This window comes from Monodelphis domestica, chromosome 1 (genome assembly GCF_027887165.1).
Source record: "Monodelphis domestica isolate mMonDom1 chromosome 1, mMonDom1.pri, whole genome shotgun sequence".
Lineage (NCBI taxonomy): Eukaryota > Metazoa > Chordata > Mammalia > Didelphimorphia > Didelphidae > Monodelphis > Monodelphis domestica.
Genome location: NC_077227.1, coordinates 115,620,845 through 115,646,948, shown reverse-complemented (window position 1 = coordinate 115,646,948; position 26,104 = coordinate 115,620,845). Strand labels below are relative to the sequence as shown.

Below are 26,104 nucleotides of genomic sequence, written 5' to 3'. Positions count from 1 at the left end.
GAAGGGAGCAGGGGGAAAGAAAAGCAACGTGAGCCATAAACACTTTATTTTTTAAGGAGGGTTTCCCTTTGTAACTCGGTGGAAAATTACTTCCTTCTCAGGTCTCCCTCAGCGGCTGTAATACCCTCTTCCAGGGGCTCCCAAGACATAGTTCTCTACCGTGAGTGTGGACCACTCCTTCCGGCTGCCGCATAATTCTATGCTGCCTCTTGGCTCTGCTAGGTCCTCAGCCCAGGTCCTTGGTCCCAGGCCCGACTGATCAAGTTACACCACTATTGCGGGCAGGCTCGAAAACGACAAGGACTTCCCAGGCGGCTGAATCTCGGCTCTGTGCTTGGCCTCTTTGCTTGTGCCTGCCCCCGCTCCTCCCGCCCCCAAGCCTGCTGTCAGGTGGTACAAATAAAGAAGAAGGGCAGGACAATTCTCGTCCTCCGGCCGGGCGGGTAGGCCAATTCCTTTAACAACTTTGGGAAACGAATTCGGACTTTCAAAGCCTCCCCCGTAACCTGGACAACAGTTAAAGGCCCTCTGGGATAGACTCCATCTTGCTGACAGATCTCCCTTTTGCAACATTATTAATCTAGCCTGAGCTTGCGCCACTATGCTCAGCTTCAGACATTGGTACTGGAGGAAAGGGAGACGGAAAACCACCATCGCGGAGCTCATTTCGGAGTCTTCAGCTCAGTCTCTCTGCTTAGACCCTTCTGCCTGCAAAGTCTGTTACCCGAGGCTAGCTCTCAGTCCCCAGAAAGGTTCCTGGCCTAGCCTTCTTGCCCAGCAATCAGAAGCCCCTGATGCCGAGTAGAACAGGGAAGCAGAGAATCCAGAGTCCCGGGGTAGTTTTTTTCTCCTCAAGCCAGGCCAGCGCAGGCGGGTTCCTAATTCATCCACTCTCAAAATACCTTCAGGTCAGCCCAGAGTTCCTTAAGCTGTTTTCAGAAAGTTCTTTCCTTCTCTCAATTCTCACTGGGATGATTCTTATGAGCAAGTGAAGAAATTCAGACCTGGTGGGTTCTTGTTTCTAAGCATGACATACTTTGGAGCTGTAAATTATGTTCTCCCACCCTCACAGGACCCTTCCTAGGGTGCACCGATATCTTCTGCCTCTGCTTGGCTGGAATTGCTGCTGATAGGGTTGGGAACTTCTCTCTAAAGTCGCTTTCCAAATCCCTCCATAAAAGTTGTGCATTCTGGTGGGGTAAGATGAGGACTGACCAGAAGGTATCTCAGAGGGATTGTCAGGTTCCTCCATCAGGATCACCTTCAACAATTTACCGAGGAAATTGATTCTTGGTCCACCTCTCACCAGTCCCTGGGCCTCAACTCCTGGTTCTTCTGGAGTCTGTCTTTGGGTCATCCCTGTAAGGCTGGCACTAGTAGTTTCCTATGAATTCAGAAGTCAGGAAATGGATAGATAGTAAAGAGAGCCTCCTACCTGGGTAGAGTCATCAGACTCCTTTATTTCAATTCTCTTGTTTTCTCCCCTTCAGGAATGTCACTGAGGGGAAGGGGAGGTAGAAAACAAAACATGTACCAGAGTCTAGATATGGTAGGAGGAAGGGGACTAAGACAGGTAACAGCCGTGGTCCCTATTGGTTACAAGGAAATCCATCCACCCATCAATCTGATCCCTTTGGGACTACTTTACCCAGCACCATCTGGGAGTAAGAACAGGTATACAGGTGAATGTGTTGCATTTGGGTCACCAGGGTCTCAGGATGGTCTTGGTTGGATATGCTCTTCCATGGTTCTTGTAACCCCCAGAGAAGCCATTTGTCTACTCCAGACTGAGAGCCTAGGAGACTGATTAATAGGCCAACTTGAGTCAGAAGTGTCCAGTCTCAGCTCAGAGTTCTTCCATGGTCCTTTCAAGGGTCAAGGGGTTGGCTTGGGTCAGAATGGGGCAATGTGCCAAATTACTCACCTGCGCTTGGTCTTCCCCAGTGGAGTTGCTCTGCTCACTTATATTAAAATGTTGAGTAACCAGAAGTGATGCCTGTAGGGCTTTCAAACTTCATCTACTGATGCCCACAACAAGCCTGCCCAACAGCCTGGTGTCTGGTTGGAAGTGGGGATGAGTTTTCTATATGCAAAGGATCACACAAAGCTCAGTCCCTGTTATAACTCTCTCACACAAACACCACAATGTCCGCATGCAGAAACACACTTAAATACACCCTGCTATAATGCATTCATCTCTTACACAAGATCAGATCATTTCACAGTCTTCTACATAGTTGTCCTTATAGATACATTTCTCCCTTTACCCACACAGGTTCCACATATACTTGCCACATGAGTCCACTACACATGACTTCACCACTCAGTTACATATACACTCATTACACTCAAATATACACACTATTATAAACACTTTATAAAGTTACAGGAACACCTAATTACATCTTTGCAAACATTCAAACTCAACTAACCTGATGTCTCTGGAAGTGGGGAAGTTGGGGGGGGTATCTTTTTGCTACGGAGACCTTCCTCCCCCTTCCTCCCTACTACCCCTGGTCCCAGCTGCTCTCCTTTTATTAGAGACTTCTTTATTTGGTGTCCGAAGAGAACAGTGGGGGTGGAGTGTGTTTATATGTGCGTTTATGTATGTAGCTGATGAAATGGGTGGGGGCAGCTTGGGGTGGAACGCAGATGGGGTAAGAGGGAGCTGCCTTAGGGTAAAAGAACCAGGACTTTCTGCTTTCTGTCTGGAGACAAGGGAAGTTCTGCTATACAGTATTGGAAGAGGAAAAGACTGGAATGAGAAAAGGTACTATGAGAACAGGATTGCAACCTGCGCCTTTCAGAATTCTTTTGTGAGATCACCAGTCTTAGAATGGACCTTGGAAATCATCTAGCTCAACTCTTTCATTGTTACTAATGAGGAAACCTGAACCCTAGAGAGGTTAAATAATTCTTCTAAGCAGTTGTGTCAGAATTTGAACTTAGATCCTCTGAATCAAAAATCCTCTGAGCTTTTCTACTGCTTCATGCTAAGGATTCACCAGTGCTAGCTTAATAATGGCTCCTGAGGAGCAGCTAAGTAACACATAGGATGGAGCACCAGGCCTGAAGTCCAAAGATCCTGGACAAGACACTTATTAATGTTCTGCCTTAGAATTGATAAGACTGAAAGTAAAGGTTTTTAAAATAATAATAATTATAATGGCCCCTAAGAAGTAACAGGACTTTGTGGAGATCAGGTCCCATTAGGCTAATCTAAACCTTCACTCCAAAGGAGTTTATACCTTGTAGCTGGGGAAAGGAAAAGTGTCTGCTGGAGATATTCTCTGTCAGGGACTATTTTCTAGTCTGAAGGTGTAAGGGAGAGCTGACTTGTATGTATCTTGTTTAGGAAAAGGGAGGCATAACTAGGGAATGAAACTCTGAGGGGTCAGGATTAGCTCCAGACTTCTTGTGTCAAACTAATGCCCTTGGTTGATAGAGAGGAATCTATTGGACAAAACAGCTATTTGATATAACTAACAAATTGTTTCTAATAGATCTGATCACTAGACACAACATTGAATGACTCAGTTTATTTTCTTTGACAATTAAAATTGACTATGACAAATTGCAGAAACTGGTGAGAGTAAACAGGAGGAAGTTTTCTAAACTCTGTGCTGAATGCTGTATCTTGGAGGAAGAAATAAATGTGGACTAATGATAAAATTGCATAAGAGGTCTTGATGGTCCTGGTGTCCACAAGCTGAATTTTTTTAAACCCTTACCTTCTTTCATAGAATTGATATCAATTTCAAGGTAAAAAGATCAGTAAGAGCTAGACAGTTGGGGACAAGTACCTTGTCCAAGGACACACAGCGAGGAAGTGTCTGAGGTCAGTTTTGAACCCAGGACCTCCCATCTCTAGGCCTGGCTTTCTATCCACTGAACCACCTAACAGTCTCTGCACTAGGTATATCTGAAGGAAAGAGAAAGACCCACAGGATAATAAGTACACAAAACACCCTTTTATATAGAGCAGAAAAGGTGAACCTGTTTCCATATCTCTCCACTTTAGGTTATGACAATTTTTGTAAGCTTATCCTTGGGTATGTTGAACCCTTTAACTGGCAAAAGGGCTAGGGACTGATCATGCATCTTGTCTGTATAAAAATGGGAGGGGGAATCATATCTGGGGGATTAAAGGTATCCAATAGTCCAATAAACATTTATCAAGTTCTTACTATGTGTTAGGTACTGGGGTTGGGGATACAATTAAAAAGAAAGACTGTCACTGCCCTCAAGGAACTTAGATAATCTAATGGGGGAGGGGTGGAGATGGTGTACAAAATGATATCAGGTATGAGATTTTTTCTAGAGAGATAATGAGCAGGAAGTGCAAAGTGGAACAAAGGAGTGGTGGGAAGAGCTAAAAAGGAATGAAATAATGTATGATAGTCTTTATCTTTAGAAAAGGTAGGCATATATAAGGTCTACAGTTAGACCTTCAGGGTTACTTCCTTTTTATATGGCATCAGAAGACATAAGATAGTTGAGGGTGACAATCCCACTACTCTGTAGTTCTGGAATTGAAGAGGCTCCAAAGGAGTAACTAGTGCACCCTGTGCTCAGAACAGAGAAGCTTATTTTATAAAAAGGGGAATTGTAAGGCCAGCTGGATGATTAAGGATTATTTATGGTTTAGATCTCTGCCCCTTTCCCTATTAGCACCTCAAAATACAAAATGACTAGATATTGGCAGAAATATGAGTAGGTTGGAAAAGGGCAGAAAGGGACCAGGGCAGGGGCAAAGTAGATGGGTGGCTCAGTGGATTGAGAGCTATGTCTAGAGATGGGAGATCCTGGGTTCAAATCTGACCTCAGACACTTCCCAGCTGTGTGACCCTGGGCAAGTCATTTAACTCTCATTGCCTATCCCTTACCACACTTCTGCCTTGGAACCAATACAGAGTATTGGTTTAAGATAGAAGATAAGGTGTTTTTTTTGGCCTCTTTTTTTTTTTAAAGAAAAGGGCAGAAAGGGGCTCTCAGATCATTTCCCCACTGACTAGCATCAACATCATAGCCTATACAGTATTTTCATCTTTACTATCACAGGTAGCCTCTAAACTACAGTTATTTTGTGGTAGATAACCTTATACTGTTTGGAAATCAGGAAAATATTTACTTATGAAAAAATATTTGATAAAGTACTCAGGCTAGCCTACAGAATAGCTTTGAAAGAATAGTACTGGTCAGAGACTTCCTCTGCAGAATAGTGGGCCAATGTAATACAAGAGGGAAGGAGGATGGAGATGGGAGGAAGGAGAAGGAAGGGATAAATTGAAGAGGAGGAGGGAGGCTCCTCCCTCTCCCTTGGTTACTGGCAGCTAGAGGCAAAATTCCTAAATAGGCAAACGTAGTCTTTGGCCTCCTCCCATCTCCCTTTTTGCTCTGCTCTGCTCTTCTCTCCCCAGGTTACCTCTCCCACAACCCATCCCCCCAATGCCTAACTCTCCAGTGCCATAAGCTTACCCTTAGCATTACCTAGCTCTCCCCAGGTCCCCATTAAAATCTATAGACACAAAAAAAGAGATAAATACCAATTCAATACCCCAGATCCACTCTCTCAGAGAAGTCAGTCTCAGTTACTACTAGAAGGAAAGACTCTGGCAGTACAAAGTAGTGGACAACACCCTGAACCCAAGATCTGAGCTTGCATTCTAGCTCTGTAAATATCACTGTGTAATCTTGGGTAAATCATTTGATCTCTTAAGAACCTTGTTTATCTGTAAAATGAAGGAGTTAATAAGGCAGTAACTAAGTTTTCAGATATAGTTAATGTGTAGATATGCATATATTTGTGTAATTGTTTCTTTGTCACAAGGGAGGGTTCAATATGGAGAATTGAGAACTGAGAGTCATGTAAAGACAAAGACATGAATAAAAATATTTTTTTTAATATATTTTATTTGATCATTTCCAAGCATTATTCGTTAAAGACATAGATCATTTTCTTTTCCTCCCCCCCACCCCCCATAGCCGACGCGTAAGTCCACTGGGCATTAGATGTTTTCTTGATTTGAACCCATTGCTTTGTTGATAGTATTTGCATTAGAGTGTTCATTTAAAGTCTATCCTCTGTCATGTCCCCTCAACCTCTGTATTCAGGCAGTTGCTTTTTCTCGGTGTTTCCACTCCCATAGTTTATCCTTTGCTTATGAATGGTGTTTTTTTTTTCTCCTGGATCCCTGAAAGTTGTTCAGGGACATTACACCGCCACTAATGGAGAAGTCCATTACGTTCGATTATACCACAGTGTATTAGTCTCTGTGTACAATGTTCTCCTGGTTCTGCTCCTCTCGCTCTGCATCACTTCCTGGAGGTTGTTCCAGTCTCCATGGAACTTCTCCACTTTATTATTCCTTTGAGCACAATAGTATTCCATCACCAACATATACCACAGTTTGTTCAGCCATTCCCCAATTGATGGGCATCCCCTCGTTTTCCAGTTTTGGGCCACCACAAAGAGCGCAGCTATGAATATTTTTGTACAAGTCTTTGTGTCCATTATCTCTTTGGGATACAGACCCAGCAGTGCTATGGCTGGGTCAAAGGGTAGATATTCTTTTGTCGCCCTTTGGGCATAGTTCCAAATTGCCCTCCAGAATGGTTGGATCAGTTCACAACTCCACCAGCAATGAATTAATGTCCCTACTTTGCCACATCCCCTCCAGCATTCAAATAAAAATATTTTTAAATAAAATGAACTAGATGATCTCTAAGGCTCTTTCCAACTCTAGCAATCTATGAATTTGTAATTAAACAAATATACATTGAGGTATGGGTGATATTATCAAAGGGCATCTTCGTTTTGAGAGAAGCTTGTAAACCCAGAGAAAGTTCTGATTGGTGGAACTTTAGCAAGGTAATAAGTTAAAGGAAAACCGTTTAGAGGTAGGGAGTGTCTCAACATTTTGGGCAGAGGCCACCACATAGGCAGCCCACTCAACCTAAGAATTTGTTGTCCATTTCATCCCTTTCCTAGCTTCTTCCCAAGCCCACTTTTAAAATCTAAATGTTATTGTCAACCTCTACACTGTCAACTTTCCTGGAGCTAGGGATGTGAGAGCAGGTATTAATAGTAGTAATAATAACTAATGATAAATGAATTTTGGAATGGAATCTGCCTACATATTCCTGGAATTACCCAGAATGGCCAGATCTTCACACAGAAGTAGGAGGCTAAAACCAAGGACTTGTTTTTAACCATCAACAAATGGAGCTTGGAAGCAAATCTCCAGGTTAAATGACAGGTGTTGTCATCAGCCCCAGACAGTACTTACTTCCGTCTTTTTCTGAGACTTGTGAAGTGTGGGGGACCCTGAGGGTCAAGAGCCCAAGAAACTTAGGGTTTTCTGTTAGGGGAGCTGGGAAAGGCCCTGTTGACCACAAGAGGCTGGGGCTGGCAATCCTCTTTACCACCTCTTCCTCCTCAGTGTCTATGTCCCATTAGTTTCTCTTTCTCGATTGCTTCCTATGTCTTCAACTCTCCTCTTTTTCTTTCTACTGCCATATCTTTTTTGGTTCTTCTCCCCCTCCCCCTCTCCTTTTTCTTCTATTTCTCTCTGTCTCTCCCTCTGCCTCCCTCCAGTCTCTCTCTTTCTCTCTCCCTCCCTCTCCCCCATTCTCTCCCCCTCTTCTCGCTGTCATTCATCCCGCTCCTCTCTGCTCCCAGCCAATGGAGAGACAGGGCCTAAAACTGCGAAGCTACATCTCACCCAGGCCTTTTCGCCCGGTGATTGATGTCCCAGAGTCAACAGCAAGCGAGAATCCGGAGGAGGAGAGGAACAGGCGGCGTTCCCCCTCCCCCCGGCTACTTCAACTATCCCTTCCGCACTTCGCCTCCAAGTCTCCTGGAGCACCAGAAGCGAACCCTAAGCTGGTGCGGGCTGCTCCCGCCTCCGCAGCCACGCTGCGCTCTGCACCTCGCCGCGCCGCTCCTGCCCCCCGGCCCGCCCAATCCAGCCCTGCTCCGCCAACCCAGAGGAGTTCAGCCCCCCCGGCGGCTCTTCGGTGCCTGTGTCACCGGGCCCCCAACGGGGCCGGGGCCCGGGCGCGCCGGGGGACATGGAACACCTGGCCCCTCACCACCTTCACCCGGGCCACGCCGAGCCCATCAGCTTCGGCATTGATCAGATCCTCAACAGCCCGGACCAGGGCAGCTGCATGGTGTCCGCCTCGCGCCTACAGGACGCCGACTACGGGCTCGGCTGCATAGTTAGCAGCGCCTACAACACCATGACCGGGAGTTATGGGGGAGCTGGCGGAGGCAGTGGCAGCGGCGGGGCTGGCCCGGGGCCCGGGCCCGGGGCGGGAGCTGGAGCAGGCGGCGGCGGGGGCTACGGAGGCGGTGGCGGCAGTGCCTGCAGTATGGCCTCGTTGGCTGGCTCCTACAACATGAACATGGCCATGGGCACTGGGGGCGGAGGGAGCGGTGGCGCGCTCAGCTCTGCCGGGGTGATTCGGGTACCTGCCCATAGGCCGCTGGCCGGAGCAGTCCCTCACCACCAGCCCCTAGCCACTGGCATGCCCACTGTACCTGCGGTGCCCAGCGTCAACAACCTCACAGGACTCACTTTCCCCTGGATGGAGAGTAACCGGCGATACACAAAGGACAGGTTCACAGGTGAGCCCTGACTCTTGTCCGCCTCCGCCTTTCTCCCCTGACCCTCTATTCGGGTTCCCGCTCCTCTCCGCGTCTCCTGAACCATCTCGGGTCAGCTTCTCTCCCACAACCGGCCCGGGATTCCCTTTCCGCTTTCTTTGCTCCCAGCCCGGCCCAGCCCAGCCGGCCCCTTCCCCAGCAGCTGCCTCACTTCCTCTCTATCTCTGCACCCCCTAGCCCTGGTCCTGCTCCGCCTCTCTTCCTCCGGTTCCCGGCTTGCTCGGCCCTAGCCACGGGAGCTAGAAGCGGGGAGCATGGAGGTAGGAGGAGGTCTAAATATGCGGGATCATTTTACCTGAGCCGGGAAAGATAGAGTAGAATCTTAGGGGCCTAGGCAGGGGGGGGGGGGTTAAGACCCTGGAAAGAGGGCACTTTGTACTTAATAGGTTTGTCCTCCCAACCCCCTCCCGCTCTCTCAGGGCAGAAGGTAGGTAAATGCCTTAGAACAAAACAACGAAATGAAACGAACCCCAAGTCAACGAGCTCGGAGCTTACTTCCAAGCAGCCTCAGAGCAGAACCCACCCAAGGTGGAGGGTTTGGGTCGTGCGAGGTGGGGGCAACTAGTTCTGGGAAGTCCCCAGGCCAAAAACCTGGGGGAGGGGCAGACGAGTTTTGGATTTTGTCTGCTTGGGTGTAAACCACCCCCCCACCCCACCCCCTCGATCTTGTTTTATTTTTGGTCTCCGCCTGGGCTTGCCTCCACTCCTCCTCGACCCCCTGCTCAATGAATAATGCACCGACCCTGACCGGGCTATCGATCCAGCAGCCCTGAGTGCGACTCCGGGGACAATTACACATAAGCTCATTTCTTTCTCCTCCCCTCCTCTCTTTCTTCTCTCCTCTTCTATCTCCCCCCACCTCCATTTTCCAAGGCCGTTCCCCTCCCCAGGGCCTCTAGCCTAACCTCCCCCCAACACACGCTTTTGAGCACACACATAAACACATAGCCCCCTATTCATTTTCCAACCCGAATGCCCGGATGCTGCGGGGCCCTGGAGGGGGGAAGAAACCAGTCCCCGCTTGCAATGAAGGTTCCAAGACAGGGTTGGGGCCAGACTGGAGCAGCAGCTGAGGATTCAAGGGATAGCCTCTCAGGCAGAAGTGTCCCCTGTAACTCCAGGAAATGAAGGAGTTTATTTCCAAAAAACATAGGGTAAGGGTGAGTGTCTGCTCCCCCCCCCCCCCTTCAAAGAATAGATGCTCCAAACTCCTAGACCCTGGAGTTCTACCAGGTAGATTCAGTTTCTCACTCTTTCAGTTCCCCGGCCTGAGTCCCTCCTTTTCTCCACTAATTGTTGAAAAAAGAAGATCTCTGGAAATTGGCATCTTGGGTCCTAAAAGAAGAGAGAGGGGTATTCTTAAGATAGTCCTGGTCCATATTGGGAGACGGAGGACTTTAAAGTTTAGTCCAGTTTTGTTTCTAAGAGATCTTGGCCGGAGGTGCCAATCCTGAGAGGGCCTAATAAGTAGCCCAACACCCCTGACTCCGGAGCGGGTCTAGAGGCTAGGACTGAGCAGAACCCAGCCAAAACATAATTTTACATGACTAAGGCCTTCAGAGGACAGTTCTAGATTTTTCAGAAGAGGGTCCGGGTGGGTTGAGAACCTCCAGGATCAGAGCAGTGCCTCCTCCTTTCCCTTCTCCAGAACCTTATGAGTTTGATCTCTATTAGGACAGATTTCCTTCTCTAGGAAGGCCCTATAGCCTGGCATTCCCAACTAGGCCCAGGTAGGCATTACCCGCTACTTGCCAACCTTCCGAAAATGAATTTTGCTCTCTGAAAATATGAGAATATTTAAATTGATATGAAGTAGATATGGATATGTGAGCCTGTGTATAAATATGCTGTGTGAGAATATTACACACTTACATGAAAATTATGTGTGACTTGCAGGTTTGTATGTTTGAGTCGAAATATTTGTATTCCTATGTGAGTGTATGAGTGTGAGGGTATGCTCCTGTGTGACAACTATTCCTGAGCCTCTAAGATCTATACCCTGCTTGTCTGACCACAGGCCCCCTTTACACATGCCAGATCTCAGCACCAAGCACTGGTATTCACTAGGGAGCTCACCCCACTCGCCTCAGTTCAGCTCGGGAGGACACGCAGGGCGTCGGAGTTGCTTAGGTGCCCCACCTTGATCTTCTCCCATTGAGAGAGAAAAGCGGTGAGGGGTTTGGATACCTGTAGAAAGTGAAGGGGGCGCTAAGATTTTGGTCCTGGCAAGGGGGATTGAGGACAGGACGGAGGGAGGGTTTCCAGGAAGATCTGAGGCAATCCCAGCTAGAAAGCTTTGTTGCCAGGCCTGAGCTTAGCTTCCCACTGCTCCCTGCTCTCCGGGCCTTCTAGTTGCCCAGCTCTGGGTTACTAGGGCTCGGCTGCGGCTTGTGCCTTTGCCGTGGACGCCTCCTGACGCTGTGCCGCTTGCTTCTGCCGTCTGTCTGTCTCCCGCTCCAGTGGCCCTCTCACCCTTCACTGTAACACGCCGTATAGGTCACCCCTACCAGAACCGGACGCCCCCGAAGAAGAAGAAACCACGCACATCCTTCACGCGCCTTCAGATCTGCGAGCTGGAGAAGCGTTTTCATCGCCAAAAGTACCTGGCTTCGGCCGAGCGCGCAGCCCTGGCTAAAGCGCTCAAAATGACCGACGCGCAGGTCAAAACCTGGTTCCAGAATCGGAGAACGAAATGGAGGTGAGTCTGCAGGAGAGTGGGAACTCCATAAGGGCGGGAGAGCTGCCTGGTTTGCTAAGGCTGGTGCTCCCTATGCTCTCTCTGGAAAACTGTTGTTATTTTAGCTCCCCTCTTTCAGTTCACCCTTTTCTCCCTCCAACTCCCAAACCTGAGATGGGAAGGCCATATTGCGCCGCGTTGTCAGACATTGGGAAACAAACGGGGGGCTCGAGGCCTGGCTATCCTGCCTCAACTCCGGGAGCCGAGAATGGTCTACTTTGTGTTGTTCTGGGCAAGATCCCGTGTGGTCAAATGATTGGTCTCGCTCCCCAGAACCCCCAAATCCCTTTTCGATTCCCTGAACTCGGGAGATTCGTATTAGGTCATTTGGGTGAAGTCCACGTCTACCATGACTTCCTTTTCTGAGCCAAACGGGCCTGTTCAGTGCACTCTCAGGTTGGGGGTCTTTGGGGAGGCTGCTGGTGTGCAGTTTGAATGTCTGTGAGGAGCTTCTTTGGGAAGTTAAGCCTGGCGGTGGCTAGCAAATATACTGCTCACCTAACACGTGGCAATCTGAGTCCACGATAGCCTCCTCCTCTCCCCAGGGCTCCGGGGTGGGTGGAAGGAAGCCTGAGTGAAATAGACGTCCTGGGGATTCCGGGATTGAGACGCAAAAGCAAGACTCCGCAACTTTGTTCTACTGCCTCCGCAGCTGGGTCCCTCAGGTGGCAGCCCAGGCAACCTCTGTCACCCTGGAGTCTTCCAGGAGCCTCCAGGGTAGCCATGCTTTGGGTGGAGGTTCCAGTAACTGTCCAGACCAAGCAGATTACAGCCTAAGGTGGGATATTAGTTTGACAAGGAGTTGAAAGGGTCAGAAGGAAGAAAAAGGTAGGGTTTTCCGGGGGGGCTTTAAACCCATAACTCCCCAATGGAATCTGAGGAAGGTGTTTCAGGCCCTCCCCGTGGAGTGGCTAAAGGAACTCCCTTCTCTTGAGCTACTCAAGTCAATCAAGGCCCATCATGCAAGACTCTCGCCAAACAACCCCATTCTCCGTTTGTGGCAGGGAGCAGATTAGGAGAAAGATCCACGGAATGGCTTGGCTCCCAGAGACCATTTTCCTCAGCAAGCCCCAGCCCGCCTGAGGCAGTGACCTGACTGCTGCCCTACCCTAGAGATGGAAAATCAATCAGTTAGAATCGGGGTTGGGAATGATCAATTAAGAACAGATGGATGTGTCTAAGAGAGAAAGGGAGAGAGCTATCGAGGGAGCTAGAGAGACATTTGCCCTGTCTCCCCGGCTGTCACACACTCACAAACACTTTCAACTGTCTAGTACTCCCATAGTCTGTGTCCATCCACAAACCTTCGCACACTCTTCCTCACACAGGTACAGACTTGCACAGTTTCTCTCCCGGACTGGATCTCTCACATAAGGACAAACTCTGTCTATCTTCTGTCTCTCTAAGTGTGTCTTTGTCTCTGTCTCATGGTCTGCCTGCCGCTCCCCCATTTCCCCCCATTCACAAACCTGCAGACTCTGGACTACACTACATTACACTACCGATACACTCACTCACTAACACACAAACATTCTCACGCCCGTTCTTTCAGAGCCCCTGGGGAGCAGCAGCTAATGTGAATGGAGTCAGAGGGAGGCGCCGAGCCTGTCGGCCGGCTGGGTAGAGGAAGGAATTGCAGTTTCCTCTTTTTCTGAATGAAGAAGCTGAATCTGCCTGGGATTTTGCTGTCATGTCCGCAAAGACACGTAGCCCCCCCAGGGGTCTGAGTTTTCCGAAGGCTTTCGTTCCAGGCAGTTGGGCATGGAAGAGACGGCTTCCAGGAGTCATTAGGGAGAGGGAAAGCCAGGCGTTTTCTGGGAAGGGGGGTGGGAATGACAAACCGGCCTGAATGCCGGGGCTTACAAAAACCCAACTAAGCATTTAGAGAAAGAGAGTAAGGGAAGAGACAGAGAGAGGAGAGACAGAGCCAGGGAAAGACGAATATTTAGACAAGGAGACACAATAGAGAGAAAGAGAAACACATCCCCAGGAAAGGAGGGGGGGGGGGGGACAAAGAATTAAAACAAGCGTGTTCTAGTTAAAGAAAAAACAGATACCAAGCAGATTTTTTTCCATTTCGAACGAAAACCCTTAATTGTTGGAAAGAAAAGAAAGTCCAGAGATATAGGAAATTAGGGAAAAAAGAAAAACCAAAAGTGGAAGAGAAAACTCTAGATAGACTGAAATGCAGAGAGGGAAAGAAATGAGAAAAGGAGGGAGGAGAGAAGCCAGGATGGAAGATAGGAAGAAAAGAAAGAGAAAAGAGAAAAGGAAAGAACTAAAAAAATGAAAGAAAGGAAAAGAAAAGCAGGCCAAGAGGGATACTTGTTTGCTTTCTGCTTTTTAAATCGATCTGCTACAAATTGCTCCTGGAGACTCCGGGGAGTCACATTAGATCCGTTCACCTTAGAGACAGATGTTTGATCTCAGTTTACAGAGTGAGGGGAGGAGGGAGGTTGCATTAGATGGAATATGTGAGTCATCTCCTCTTCTTACTTGCTTCGTGGAAACCAGACGGGCCTTACTGGGAGTTAGGCGCAGGGCTAAGGAGAGGGAAGAACCGGCTCGGTTCAAGGAGTCAGGGAACTCTGGGACATAGGGTTGGGAGTTCCAATGGTCAGGACCCAATCCCTTTTCTCTGGGGAGTGAGACTTACTCTGGAAGCGGGAAGTTGGAGAGTGAGATAGACGGAAGCAGGGCAGCTTGTAACCTCCGGCTGACTCATTGGAAGCCTGATTGTCTCTGTTTCTGAGTCTTTGCCACTCGGAAACACTCACTCCCCAATAAAACTAAACTCGTCTATCTCTGAGGCTTTGGGGGGGGGGGGGGCGCGACAGCTGTCCGCTCTGTCCTTATTCCCCAAGGATTTCGGAACACCTTTGCTTGGGGGGAATCTTCGAAGAAGCCCAACGTCCTAGCTAGTAAGATGGTCAGGCTCTTTGTAAACTTTCTATGTAGCCGGGTCAGCCAGGGCCCCTCCCCTAGGGTGATTGCTAATTAAGTCCTAGACTGCCTAGACTGAGAAAAGGGTGATGATGAGCCTCCTACTGAGGACCGAACTTCTTTTCTGTGCGTCAACTCTCCGCATGCTTCAACTCACACATCCACACGCACTCACACACACAACATCAGAGATATTTTCCAGAAATAGCCCGAGACACCGCACTGGCATTTGGCCTGGCATTGGGACTAGAAAGGAGCTAGGAAAAATAAGTGGCTAAGTCTCTTCACCACCGTGTTTTCCCCAGCCCTCCTTCTAGTAACTCAGTGGCGGGATGCTGGGGGGGAGCTGAGACTCGGTTGGGGTTGTGGGGTGGGGTCCCCAAGTATAACTTTTCTAGAACCAGGAAGCTGGTGTTCTTGGGAGCAGCAGTCTACTGCCTCCAGGTACTGGGGAGCCTAGGGCCGCGGGGGACTAGGCCATCCTGGGTCAAGGGCAGTGGCTGGCTCTGAGGCGGCTTGTCCCCGTACAGGCGGCAGACCGCGGAGGAGCGGGAGGCAGAGAGGCAGCAGGCTAACCGCATCCTTATGCAGCTGCAGCAAGAGGCCTTCCAGAAGAGCTTGGCTCAGCCTCTGCAGGCTGACCCGCTCTGCGTGCACAATTCATCACTCTTCGCCCTGCAGAACCTGCAGCCTTGGTCCGACGACACTGCTAAGATCACCAGCGTCACGTCAGTGGCCTCGGCCTGCGAGTGACACCCCGCTCTGTCGGGGTCCACCCCGCTCCGTTCCACTGGCCCCTCTCCCGCCTCTCAGATCCGCAGCTCCTCCAGGACCCCCAACAGAAAAGTGGGAGACCAGACTTTGGGCTTGCGATCGAGAGGAGAGACCTCCCTATCCTGAGTCCTCGCCCTGCACCTCGCATCCAGCCTCGGGAGACTGCCCGAGGTAGAGGGCTGTGCCTGGAAAGGGTGGGTAGGGGGAGGTTCCCGAGGGCTTGCACAGAGGAAAGAGTGAGGACCCTTCCTCCCGCCCCAACCCCTTTCACGGACCACGAGCCAGTTCTCCCTGCCCCTCTTCCCTCAATAACTGGACACAAAATGAAACTCGTAGAAAGCCAGCTCACTACCTGCCTCTGCTCTCCGAGGTCCGGTATCTGTGTCATTCAGTCCAGTGTGGGCACCACCGGTCCCCCAGCACCCCCCGGATTTCTTTTCAGTGGAAAAGAAGAAGTTGGAAATAGAGTAGGGACTGCGGCCAGAAGGAACATAGGAACCCAACTGGAGCCTCTAGCCCTGGGCAGCTCACTCTCACTGACCCTCGGTTCAGCTGGTACTTTTCAGATTCTGCTCAATTTCTGTTGATTTGATTTTATTTTGAAATTGGGAGATCTAGAAGGAAGTCGAGGAAGTGGAGGAGGAGAGAGGAAATTAGAACTTCTAGGTTCGAGAGCGTGCTGAAGGTCCCCAGCGAGCCGGTCGATCCCCTGTCGATTCAGTCCTACTGAAACCCAGAGACACTCTTACAGTCACCCGTGGACATCCCCGCCCCGCCCAGCAACTGCACAGTCACACATCAGACACTCAGTTTCAAAATGCAATTGGATGCCTACAGTATCACTAATAGGCACACACACAATCGCATGCATTGCCACGGGTTCACAGTGACACTCAGTAAAAGTAATGCCCACATCACTCGTAGTCGTTCACACAATTCCGTACACACAGTAGCAGGAAAGCACAATTCTATTGCCCCCTCCCCCCCGCCCCATGCACAGCCCCACACAAAGTGTCTCTCGAGCAGTCCTCTCGAACACAGCGTCCTTCGCACAGTCTCGAGCAATCAATGGTAAAAGACAGTCCTACCTAGAGCCTGTTCCGGGAGGCTCGCTTTGCATCCGTCTGGGGGGAGGGGGTTAAGTTATGCACTTATAAGGTGTTTTCCCTGTAACCATTTTATAAAGTGCTTGTGTAATTTATGTGGAAAATATGAATAAAATCGTCCGGATCCGGATCCCCGCGGTAGGTGTCACAATTCCTTTCTCCCACACTGCCTCTCCGGGCCGACCTGATCTGGAAGACTAGCTTCCCGGGAACTGACTGCGAACTCCCTACAACCCAAGGGATGGGAAGGCTGAAGACTCGAGTTGGGAGAGCCAGGAGTCCTCTTTCAGCCTCTCTCTGGTGTTAAAAGTGTGTAAGCAGACCCTAAATAGCTTTCTGTTGAGGCCTCATGTTTGCATACAAATGAATCAGGGAATTTGGCTAGCTTAACACTTAACACTTTCTCTCTCCCGGCAGCCTAGCATTTTCCCAGAGTCCATCGGGTTTGCCATTCCTGGTCGCTAGCCCGCCGCTCAGAAAAGAGTTCCCCAAATGAAGAGGGGTTGTGTTCAATTTAGGTTTATTTTCTTTCGTAAATGTGAGGATCTAGAGAGGTCGATGAAGTGGGGATGAGGATGGGGGAAAGAGAATTTGAGCTTCTTGGAAAAGGAGATGGGGGGAAAGTGTGTGGAGGAAATAGAGACCCGAGCAGGAACTCAGCCCCGACAAACTCACTGCACCTGGGGCAACTCACATATTCTCCCCATCATGTATACAAACTCAAACGTCTCCACATCCTTCCATTCCCTCGTGCTCATAATTCTGCCCATACCCGAACTTTCTCAAACACACAACACTCACAAACACAAATGGTCACATATTAACCTTCAGGGCTCTGCTCAAACACACCGTTGCCATCAGTAAGAGCATTCATTAACTGCTTATTATGTGCACTGTGCTCACACTCACATTCATCCATCACTTGGTGTTTTATTTAGATAATCAATAACTAGGGAGACCAAGGAGATATTTTAAACCCAACAAAATAATTTTACTTATTCATATAATGTCCTCAGAGCCTAAAAAGGGGACCAGACTGTTGAAAAGTAGGAGTAGGAAAATACACCAGAAAGATCTGAATTGGGAGTCAGTGGACTAGGGTTTGAATTACTTCTCTTTCTGCTGGTCTCACTTTTTCACCTGTAACATGAGAGGGCTGGACTGGTAGGCTCTTTGATCTCTAAATCTTTAATCCTAATAATTGTGTGAAAATATAGAGAAAGTGAAGGAGGAGTGAGAGGTAGAAGACTCAAATGAATGTGAGAAAAGAGGCCAGTGTGTAAAGTTATGTCTCATTGAGTCCTTATTTCTTCCCTGTCTGCTACTTTCTCTGAGTTTCCAATTTGTGCCCCCATCAAATCGAGGTGTATCTGCGTGCTTCTGTGGGTACTGGCAGTTTGGCACAGTTTAGTCCCACTGTGTATTGGGATGGAAGGCAGGCCCATTCTTCCCTCTTTTCCTTTTGAACAGTCTAGATCAAAGGGAAGCAGAAAAGGTCTGACTTCCTTAATTTTGTCAGAGGCATGTCCACAGACCCTAGAGCATCTCCATTTCCTGCTGGAGCAGAAAGTAGAGTATAGAAAGCAGAAAGTGAAGCCAATGGCCAGTTTGGGTAAAGACTGTCCAGGCCCCTGCTTTTTTGTTCTTTGGTTTTCCATTGCTTGGCTACAGCTTTGGATGGGATGTTAGCAGTTATTTTAAGCAATCCGCTGCCCAGTCCCCCAAACTTAACCAACCTGAATCCCACTTCTCTCCCATCTCCCAAAACAGGGACTAGGGAGTGGTCTCTGGGTTATGGTTGGGCAGGGAGCAACCTGGGCAGTAATTTTGATTGCCAATAATTTGCTTAGGTTCAGGATCTCCTGGTAGCTGAATCTGACTGATACATGACCCATATAGAGGATAGCACTTTGACACCCCGAAAAAGCTGTCTACAATTGCCTCCAAAAGCTTCTCTGCTTCCCCAGTGCTCTTTCTTTCCCTCCTACCCTTCTAATTTGGAGGTTCTCTAATAGTTGGGGGAAAGGGATTGGTCTCTGCTTTTCTAGATCTTTTTTGAAGGATTCCTGGGAGCAGCCCTGGGCTTCCAGCTATTGTGAGGTGGCTGTAGTCTATTTCCAGACTGAGGCATTGGGGGATAACAAGCAGGATCCAATATACTTTCGAGACTCATATCCCCTGGGGCTTCTCCCCATTCTTTTCCTCGGGCTTGTGGGGGAAGCTACATGATTGTCTCCTACTCTTTTTCTGTTGTTCACCGTGGGCTTTGCCTCACACCAAAGGAAAATAGTCCGTTCCTTCCTCCCCCTGTACCTGAGCTACCGGTTCCCCAGCTACCCCAGTTTCACTCTCCCAGGTTCTGGCGCCTCCTTTGTCAACTCTAACTTGTCCTCCATCAATCGAGAGGTAGGAGAGGAACTCTTCTTTGTCCCCCTGTCCCCCAAGGTGTATAGCCCATGACAAGAGACAGACAAACCACATTGTCCTAGCAGAGGGTATAAGGGTTAGAGAGGCTGGAAGACCCTGAAATTTGGATCTTTTTCTAGACTGGTTTTGCTCCTGTATGGACAAGCCCCAAGAAATCCTGAGCAGTTTCTATTCTCAGAATCTTCATCCACTAAGCATACATAAAGATTCTCAATTGTCCCCCCACACAGATATATACAGAACTCTCATCCAAATCTACACAAATAATGCTCCTCCACAATAGACCCACAACAACAATCCATACACAAAACCTTCCTTTTAACGTTTATACTTCCAAATCTCAACACAGCAAATGCTCACTTAGAAACAGCCCTCCCAATGTCTACACATACACAAGGGGACAAAACCACAGTCCCAAAATATCCACCTAGTCTTACACTCTGCCTTCTCTCCCCGATCCATATACATCCGAATTCAGTCGAAATCAGAGCTGGACATAATTACGAAGTACTAATTCCCCATAACTGGGAGGGTGGTAAGTCGTTCCACAGGCTGCAGTAACGGGCATATTTGAGCTATTACGGGAAGGTCTACATCCTCTGTGTCAGTGGGCCAGCAAGAGAATGTGTAAAAAATTACACTCAAGGCAGTGATCCTCCTGAGACAGGGCATATCACACTTGACTGAGAATTTCCTGTCTCTTTTCCCCCCCTCTTCCTTTCCTAATAGGAACCAGTCCCTCAGTCTTGATTTCTTTGATTTCATCTGCTTGGCCTCTCCGATCCTTGCGAAGCCTTTCCCTGGTCTTTGGCCAGATCCCATCATCCATCTCTCACAGACCCGAGTGACTAGAGTAAGGACACTTGGGAGAGTTTATCTCAATCTGTGCATACCCAAGTAAAGTCTCAGTCCCCAGGGACATGGGAACCAACCGGCATTTCCCCGATCCCTACAAGATTTCGTTACTGATTCAATATCTGAAACCTGAGATGATCAAATCCCGGATTGGGCGAGTTGGGTGGCAGCATATGGGAGTGAAGGGGGGACCAAGTAGCCTCAGTTACAAGTGAATGGGAAAATTCAATATCTGGGTATAGAGGTTTAAGTCTAGAACAAATATGTGGACAAATTTAGGACCTGAAAAAGGAAAGAGAAAGACAGATGCACAAAGAAAGACAGATTACAAAAAAGAACAAACTAAAGGTCAAAGACAAAAACTGGAGGGGGGGGGAGAAATATGGAGAGACCAAGAGCAAGCAAATGAGTGGAGGAGAAAAGAGGAATAGATGGGGCATAGGATAAGGACAAGGTCATTGTCAGGATCAGAAATAAGAACAGGAAACCTGTAAGTATCTTATCCCAGAAGCCCAGATCCCACAGCCACCACTCACAGATCTGAGGCTACAATAGCCTGGGCCATGGGCGAGCCAAACAAGATGAAATCATTAATTATCCAGATAATTGGAGTGGTTGAGGTAACAAATGGAGTTCGAGTTTTCCCTTTGATCTGAATGTCCGTTTCTATGCAGATAGAATTCATCGAATGATGTGTTCAAATAGGGTCTGTAGCTCACTGCATTTTTTTCTTCCTTCCTTCCTTCCTTCCTTCCTTCCTTCCTTCCTTCCTTCCTTCCTTCCTTCCTTCCTTCCTTCCTTCCTTCCTTCCTTCCTTCCTTCCTTCCTTCCTTCCTTCCTTCCTTCCTTCCTTCCTTCCTTTCTTCCTTCCTGCCTTCCTTCCTTTCTTTTTCTTTCTTTCTTTCTTTCTTCCTTCCTTCCTTCCTCTTTCTTTCTTTCTTTCTTTCTTTCTTTCTTTCTTTCTTTCTTTCTTTCTTTCTTTCTTTCTTTCTTTCTTTCTTTCTTTCTTTCTTTCTTTCTTTCTTTCTTTCTTTCTTTCTTTCTTTCTTTCTTTCTTTCTTTCTTTCTTTCTTTCTTTCTTTCTTTCTTTCTTTCTTTCTTTCCCACAATTTTCAAACCACAATGTGACCCTAGGGGCTGGGGCTTTGACCTGGGCACCTCCAGGCTCCACTAAGGGCAACCATCTCTGTGTCATTTGAGCGTTGTGGATTTTTCCTGAGGCTTAGATGAGATTCAGTGCCAGAACAGAGCAGAGGGGGAGGAAAAAAGAGAGAAGTCTTTTCAGGAAAAGCTCCCCCCCCTTGAGTTTGTGACACCTTGGGCTCACGTTTGACCTCTCCACTCTCTATGCTGTCCTTGGCACAGTGGGAAATCCGGCTCAACCTGCTAAATATAATGTCAGCATTGTATAGTGCGGTAAATGTGTCTGGTTGGAAATGTATGTGACTTGTATCTGATACCCACCCGAGTGTGTTTCTCTCTAAGGCTGTTTGATGCGTCTATATCCCAGGGTGTTCTGTATGTATATGACTTGTCTGAGTCTCTGTGTTATTTAGGTGTGAGTGTGATCACGGTGTTATACCTGGATGTCCCTGTGATAATGAACAGGACACCAACAAGGGAGGGAACATTTATACAGCGTGGCATTTCTTAGGCTTCTGCCCTGCCTGTCCCAAATGTTCCCGTGTTAATATTTTGTCTGGCCCTTTGCTCAGTCTTACATCCTTATATTCATTCTTGCTTATATCGTCCAGACCGTCATTTTTTCCTGAGCCTCCTTATTTTCTAGGTCCTGACCTTGTAGATCCAAGGTATGACTATAGAGAAAAAGGACAAATTATTTTTTTGGGGGGCGGGAACAGGTAAACCTGCTCGGGAGCGGCTCCCTGAGAGGCGTCTGAACATGTTGGGAGCCAGGCACAGATCAGTGAGGCGCTCTGAGGAGAGTCCTTTGAAGGGGACAACACTCTTGTGGGTGTGTCCATTGTGGTCTTTGCTCAAACAACTGGTCTCATGCTTTGTGCTTTATTGTTCATGGGCTTTACTACTCTTACAAACTTCTTGCATCTAGGAAGGCATCTCTCTGCACATTCTTATCTGCACTTCCTGAACCCACTTTTAGAGCACCAAACACTCCACCTACACTTCTTACAACCACATTTCTTCGTTCACAATACCCAGCATCTACAGAGTTTATATGTGTGCACCTATGCCTCCCAAAATCCATGTACCCAACCCCTAAATCCAAAGAGTCTATCATCTCCCTTCCCAAGCAAATAGCTAGGGCCCCCCGCATCAACACACTCCCCTTTATACCTTCCACAGCTACATTTTCTCTCCACACCGAAATCGAAGCTTTCCGGTATCTACATATCCTGGCTTTGAAGCAATTCGAATCAGAAAGTGAAAATATATGTATTTGTTTTCCTAAGAAGAAGAGGCACCGTTTCCCCGTCTGATTCCTATCTGTAAACAGTACACTGACACCCGTGTGTTGCCGGGCTATTGCATCCCTGGAGTCCGGAACAGGAATACACGAACCCACTCTAGAAGTGGTTCTTGGAAATTGGTCACTGCCGTTGTGACAATGTTCAGATCCTCGCTGACCAATCTAATAGTTTCTTGAATATCCAAATCTCTTCCCTTGTGTGTGTGGAAGAGAGCGATTCCTTCTTTCCTCTTAGGGATACAAATTAGTCCTTGCTGGAGGACACTACGAATTCCACTGATTTTCTGAGGAAGGCTGGCTTTAGCTTCCCGTCCAAAGCCTCTTGGTCAGGTCTGGAGAACAACAATCTGGGCTGCAGGAAGAGGCTGAAAGAATAAGGCAGGGAACAGAGAAGAGCAGAAACTGGAGGCTCTCCGAGCCGGGGGCATTAGGAAAGAACTGACAATGAATGCCTTAGTCCCCGGGTCTGCTCGCCTGAACAGGCTCACAGATCCAGGGTCGGGGACTTTGGTGGTTGGGCTAGTCAAGCCAACACTCCCTCCTCTTTCACCCCCACCCATTCCTATTTGCTACACGCTTCCCACTCTTTCTCTAGGTGGGCATTCCTAGTCATAGAGAGAAGCACACATACACACAGGCACGGAGAGAAATAGAGTCAGAGACAAAGAGAAACCTCTAGAGAGGCAGAGATTCACGGGGGAAGGCTGAATATGGGCCAGAGGGAGAAGTTACAGATCCACCCCCCCCACCCCCACCCCCACTCCCGCCGCCTCGGACCCTTTCCCTTGCGTCCCATGCCTCCTTCCTAGCTTTCAGGCCTGGCCTGGGCTGAGAGCAGGAAACCTGAACCAGAATAAGAGTGGAAAACCAAGAAGGCGGACCTGGACCTCAACCAAAACCAGAGCGGAGGAACCTGAGCCTGAGTCGGAACCTTAGGCGCAATTCAACAGTCCGCAACTTCACTGGCCTAGAGGCGAGGACAAAGTAAGTCTCGGGCGCCCTCTAGGGGGCATTGTGGGAATGGCCTCTCCAAGAGGCTCCAGGGGAGGTAGGGAGCCTGGAATGACCCCAAAGAGTGAAGTAGGCATTAGGCTGGGCTGGGCTTGTATGACGCGAACCAGTTCGGGCGGTCCAGTGTGAGGCGGGCAACTGGAAACCTGGGTCTCCTGGAGTGGAGGCAAAGCTGGGCGCTGGGTGCTGAGCCACGCTGGGAACCGAGTAGGGCGAAAAGAGGTTAGGAGAGGAAATCGTACAGAAGAAACTAAGGTTTGGGAAGATTAAATAACTTGTAAATGTGAGGACTGGCATAGAAATCCAAGACTCCTGATGCTAAATTGAATCCCTCCCATGATGCTACAGCAAAGATGGCCCCAGCAACTCTGATTCCGGTAGGGTCGTTCTCAAATTCTTAGCCTCTCTCCCCTGGCGGGATAAAAGCTCCAAAAGGAGGGCGCGTGGACAACTTGCCTTTCAGTTTCTTTTTCAGGAAAAACAGAGATTTCTTCAGTAAGGAAGAAAGGAACAAGCATTTATTAAGAGCCAACTGTGTGACCAACCCAATGCTAAGCGCTTTGCAAATATTGCATTATCTCATTTGATCCTCACAACAATCTTGGGAGGTAGGTGCTCTCATTATCCCAACATTACAATGAGGAAACTAAGGCAGACGAGAAGTTAAATGACTTGAGCAGGGTCACACAGCTAGTCTAAGATTGTATTTGAACTCAAGGTTATCCTTATCCTGTCACCAGGTCTATCCACAGTGTTATCTAATTGCCTCAAAAAATTCAGGGATTAATCCTGAGTCCCTGGTGGTCTGGTAAAGTGCATGGACCCCTTCTCAGAACAATGTCTTTAAAGACACAAAAAGGCATGTGAGATTGGAAAACACTGAAATACGTTTATCAAAAATTTTTTTTCTTTTTAAATGTACAGATCCCAGACTAAAAACCTTTTTTTCTAAGATGTTTGTCTTACATCTAGAGGGAGACCAAACCTGCTTTTGCCCTAACTGACCCTCGCCTTTTGCTTTGGGAGATGAATGGCAGGTAGGGGAGAAGGTTTAAAAAAGTGTTTTGTTTTGTTTTTTTAAGTTCACACTTAAATAGCACTTTAAGATTCACAAAACATGTGTATCATGAGAAATCACGACAGTCCTTTTGAGGTAGAAATGTCATCATTGTCCCCATTTTGTAGATATAAACTAACATTCAGAAAGGTTCGACCTCTTGCTCACGACCTCATCGAGAATAAACTCCTAGTTTTATTATTGTCCTTCTGTGTTTTCAGTCCTTACTCACTCTTCCCTGAACTTATTTGAGGTTTTATTGGCAAAGATGCTGGAGTGGTTTACCATTTCCTTCTCCAGCTCATTTTATAGATGAGAAAACTGAGGCCATCTGGATTAAGTGGCTTGCCCAGGGTCATAGAGCTAAAAAAATGACTTAAACCATATTTGAACTCAGGAAGGTGAGTCTTCCTGACTCCAAACCCGACACTATATCCACTATCCTATCTGCCCATAAATTCTTAAACCGAGACTTTAATCCCAACGTTCTGGCTTCATGTGCTGAGTTTTTTTAGGAGTTCCACCAGTTGACCAGACTCCAGCAGTTGCAATAATCCCAGAGAGGTCTCTGAGTCTTTGTAACTAACGATCTCACAGCTTGCAAGGACCTCTTAGATTGTCCAGTCCAACCCTTGCCAGAGCAGAAATTGTTGTTCTAGTCGCTTCTCCGTCTTTTGGCTAAGACCAAGTGTCGCGAGCAGAAATTGTGATTGTGGGTTAAGGAGAGAAAGGGAGGGAGGGAAGCAGAGACGAAGAGAAGGAAGGAGGGAGAGAATAGTCAGCGATAGAGAGACGAAGAGACGGAGAAAGGCAGAGACACAGAGAGAAAGTAACAGAGGAGAAGGAAGCTTAGAGTGACAGAGAATTACAAATTGACAGCTTGCTTTCTTTGAAGTTCTCTCCTTATCTCAATCTTCACTTTTCCCAAATTCCCAAGTAAAACAATTTGGCTCGGGCCACTTTGAGTCTAGCTGAAAGGTAGTTCCTCACCTCTGACCAGAGGAGTCTTTCACATTTCTCTGGGGTTGGGGAGTAGGAGGACAATAATTGGCAACTGAAGAAAAAGCCTAGAGAGAGATAGAAGCAGGGGTCCTGTTGGGAAGGCTGTTTCCGACCTCCGCCTCTCCCCAGATCCCAGAGACTGCCCTTCACCTGTCATCTGCATCTCTGGGTTTGTTACGAAAGGGCCAGGGGTCCGAGCCCTGATTTTAATTCCCTAGAAATGGAATAGCTCCAGGAAAGCCGGCTTCGGTTCTTCGCGGGGCCGTGGGGGTAGGGGTTGGAGGGGGTGGATGGGGAAGAGAGGAGGAGTCCAAAGAACAACTGAGGACATGGAGCAGAACACTGTAAGATAGCTCATATAGCTCGTAGCGTTTTAAGGTTTACGATGATTTGAACCTCTGATATTTGATTGTCACGCAAAACCCCGGGAGGGGCAATTATGGCAATCGCCAAAGAACAGATCAGGACCCTGACAGAAGTAGGCTCAGTGGTTTACCCGCAGTCGTATGGTCAATAAGTGAAACTGTTGGGACCAGACCCAATTTTCTAGCCCCAGTCCCCACCTTTACACTATTCTCCAACGCTTTTAAGAGAGGGTTCTGAGCTTCAGACGGAAGCTAAGAACGCCACCTCTTTCGGGGCGGCAGGGCAACCATAGCTGGAGAACGGAGTTTACCTTCTTCACCAGTTCAGTAAACTCCGCAAGAGGTGGCAGAAAGCGCGGAGGCCACGCCGGTTTTGACAGATAGTGATGCGGCACCAGCGTAGGGGCGAGACTTTCAGCACCAGGGAGCATCAGGCTGCAGACACTCGAAGAATCGCGTTTTAATGCTGGCCGAGTTACCGTTAGAGCTGCGGAGAATTCCTGGGCTGGAGAGGGGAAACTTCCCGCTAGATTAGTGGCAAGTTGCCTTAGAGCTCCGAGGAAGGAATGGACCGGGTAGGGAAGAGAGAAGGCCTGGAATAAAAGTCCACAAGTTCATTTCGGAATAACAAAGGGGAAGGACCTTGATCTGAACAGCTCTGCTCACCCACCAGGGACGCCCTCGACTTTCTGTAGACGAGGGAAGTC

General features: G+C 48.3%; 1 protein-coding gene across 1 annotated transcript; it reads left to right on the top strand.

Moving 5' to 3' along the window:
- Positions 1-7,775: 7,775 nt before the first annotated feature.
- On the top strand, positions 7,776-16,356 carry TLX1 (T cell leukemia homeobox 1). The gene is made up of 3 exons (XM_001369844.4): positions 7,776-8,632; positions 11,168-11,369; positions 14,882-16,356. Exons 1-3 carry the CDS (start codon positions 8,074-8,076, stop codon positions 15,102-15,104), a joined length of 984 nt encoding a protein of 327 aa, XP_001369881.1. The 5' UTR covers positions 7,776-8,073; the 3' UTR covers positions 15,105-16,356.
- Positions 16,357-26,104: the final 9,748 nt, after the last annotated feature.